General features: G+C 57.6%; 1 protein-coding gene across 1 annotated transcript in view; it reads right to left on the reverse strand.

Moving 5' to 3' along the window:
* Positions 1-1144: 1144 nt before the first annotated feature.
* ECHS1 (enoyl-CoA hydratase, short chain 1) overlaps positions 1145-2342 on the reverse strand; it is an 8651-nt gene continuing 7453 nt past the window's right edge. The window contains exon 8 of the mRNA XM_040254749.1: positions 1145-1792. Coding sequence (XP_040110683.1) covers positions 1727-1792 — 66 coding nt within the window. The 3' untranslated portion in view covers positions 1145-1726. The remainder of the gene's footprint in view (positions 1793-2342) is intronic.

Genomic DNA, 2342 nt, shown 5'->3' on the forward strand with positions numbered 1-2342 from the left:
CTTCCCGCTGAGCCACTAGGACAAGGGTGCCTATGGGCCTCGGAAGGGCTCCTTCCACCTGGCCCCCAGCACTCGGGGCTCTGTTAGTCACAGTCAAATCTATTATTTGTTTGGCTGTGCTGGGTCTTGCTGGTGGCTTGCAGGATCTTCTCTGCAGCTTTTTTTCTTTCAGTCGCAGCATGTGGGATCTAGCTGTCTGATCAGGGGCTGAACTTAGACCCCCTGCACTGGGAGCCCAGTCTTGGCCACTGGACCTCCAGTGTAGTCCCACTCAGAATCAGTTATGAGGCCAGGCCCGACGCGTGTCGAAAGCTAACGCATTTACTTCCTCAACGTGAAGGTATCCCCCTGCAGACACCTCTGCTGGTTCACTCTAGATGGTGCGTGACCTGCAGCTTGAGGACGTGGGTCCCCACGTCTGTCACGGTGAGGACTGCCCGGCCGGGCCTGGCCTTCCAACCCCAGCGGAGCCTGATCTCACCGTCCCTTTGCGCCTGCTTCCTCGCCCTCCATGCGAGGGCGACCCCATCATGCAGCACCTTCCACGACTTGCCCTGGCGTTCCGGCCCCACGCGAGCCGCTCTGCGACCCTCTGCCGAGGGGGACGAGGCTGCACCCCAGCCTGCCTGCTGCGTGTACTGTGAGGGGCTGGAGAGGAGGCAGTGGTTCTGATACATGACCAGACCCTCACAGACGCGCCTGAGCTGAAGTGCAAGGGTTCACGCAGAGGACGTGTCGTCACGACGGCGCTGACACAGGAGCCCGGGCACAGTCTCCACACCCTGCGCCACCTGAGCAAGCAGATCGCAACCAACACACGTCATGAAAGACGTCAGGGCCCCTGAAGAGAACGCGAGTAGGAATCAAGTTCAGCCATGGAAAGAAATGGACTGTTACTGTTACTGTTACAACCTGGGTGGACTTTGGAAATATTATATTTAATCTGGCAACAGAAAGAAAGTGCAATAAAGGTCCCCAGGACCCGGGAGGCAGGCGGGGGGCCAGGCAGGGAGTCAGTGTTGCAGCGTAGTTTCTGTTTGGGGCGATGAAGCCGCATGGAGGCAGATGAGAACGCTGAGCGCACCGCGGCCAGGCGCACTTTTATTTTATTTTATTTTTTTTCAGGCGTACTTTTAAAAATGGATAAACAGCAAGCTTTCTGTTATCTATTTTAGAACGAAAAAGAATCACAGTCATGAAAGAACAGGGTGCGTTTGTGCGAAAGAAGCAGAAATGTTCATTTTCATACAAAGAAAACCGAGTTTCACACGTGAGCGCGTAGGCACAGAAAATCCTAAGAGCCAGGCAGTCCCCCTCGGACGAGGATGGGGCCTTCGCGGACCCTGTTCTGTTTGAATGTCGTTGCTTAGAATGACAGACGAAGGTGTTTAAAAAGTGATGGAACACTGAAGAATAGAAACGACCAACAAAAGGCCTAATGTGACCTGAGGTCTGTCAGTCAAGAGCATGTCTCTCTAGAGACCCAGCAACAAGGCCTTCACTCTGAGTGGCCATGTCCACCGCTGCAAATGACACAGTGGCCGAGCTGCGGTCCCGGGACCACGGGGTGAAGGCCGCCTGCCCCCCGCAGGCTGTGAGCCCACACCACCGGGCAGAGCTGGAGGGAAGCCATGTGTCTGACACTGCGCACAAGACGGAAGCGCTGATCAGCTTCTGAAGCTGCTCGTCCTCTCGGATGGGGGGCCGAGGCAGAGGCCGCCGGCTGTCACTGGTCTTTGAAGTTGGCCTTTCTCTTCTCCACAAACGCGGCCATCCCTTCCTTCCGGTCTTCCTGTGGGGAGGAGAAGCAGGGGTGGACGGTGACCTTTCCCGAGGCCAGGCCTGCTGACTGCCTGCCGGCTCCTCCCGCCCTCAGCCGTCCTCATCCACAGGCTCTGTGGTGGGGTCACCTCAAGGGTGAATAACCCAAGTCCCTGAGCAGCGAGGGCAGGCCCGGGAACGGGTCTTTCCACAGTAAACACCCCCGCCCTGCCGTGGTGACCGTCCTTCGGGGGCCAGTAACCGTCGCGTGGAATACACCCTCATCTACAGAGGGCCTCAGGTCCGTGCGCTTGGTCCCTCGAATCATGACCTGGGTCCAGCTGTGGCCTGTACCACGTGGTGTCCCGAGGGTTAGGGAGCAGGACAGAGGGAAAGGGTCTGCCTCGGCCCTCCTTCCTCACACACGCACACACACACGCACTCACAACCCCGGAATCCTCACACGCATGCACGCACACACAAGTGCACACAGGCAATACTCACACACATGAACACACACACACACCACACGCGCGCACTCACGAGACACGACTACTCACACACGCACGCACTCACGAGAC

Source organism: Oryx dammah, unplaced genomic scaffold (assembly GCF_014754425.2).
Source record: "Oryx dammah isolate SB20612 unplaced genomic scaffold, SCBI_Odam_1.1 HiC_scaffold_14, whole genome shotgun sequence".
Classification (NCBI taxonomy): domain Eukaryota; kingdom Metazoa; phylum Chordata; class Mammalia; order Artiodactyla; family Bovidae; genus Oryx; species Oryx dammah.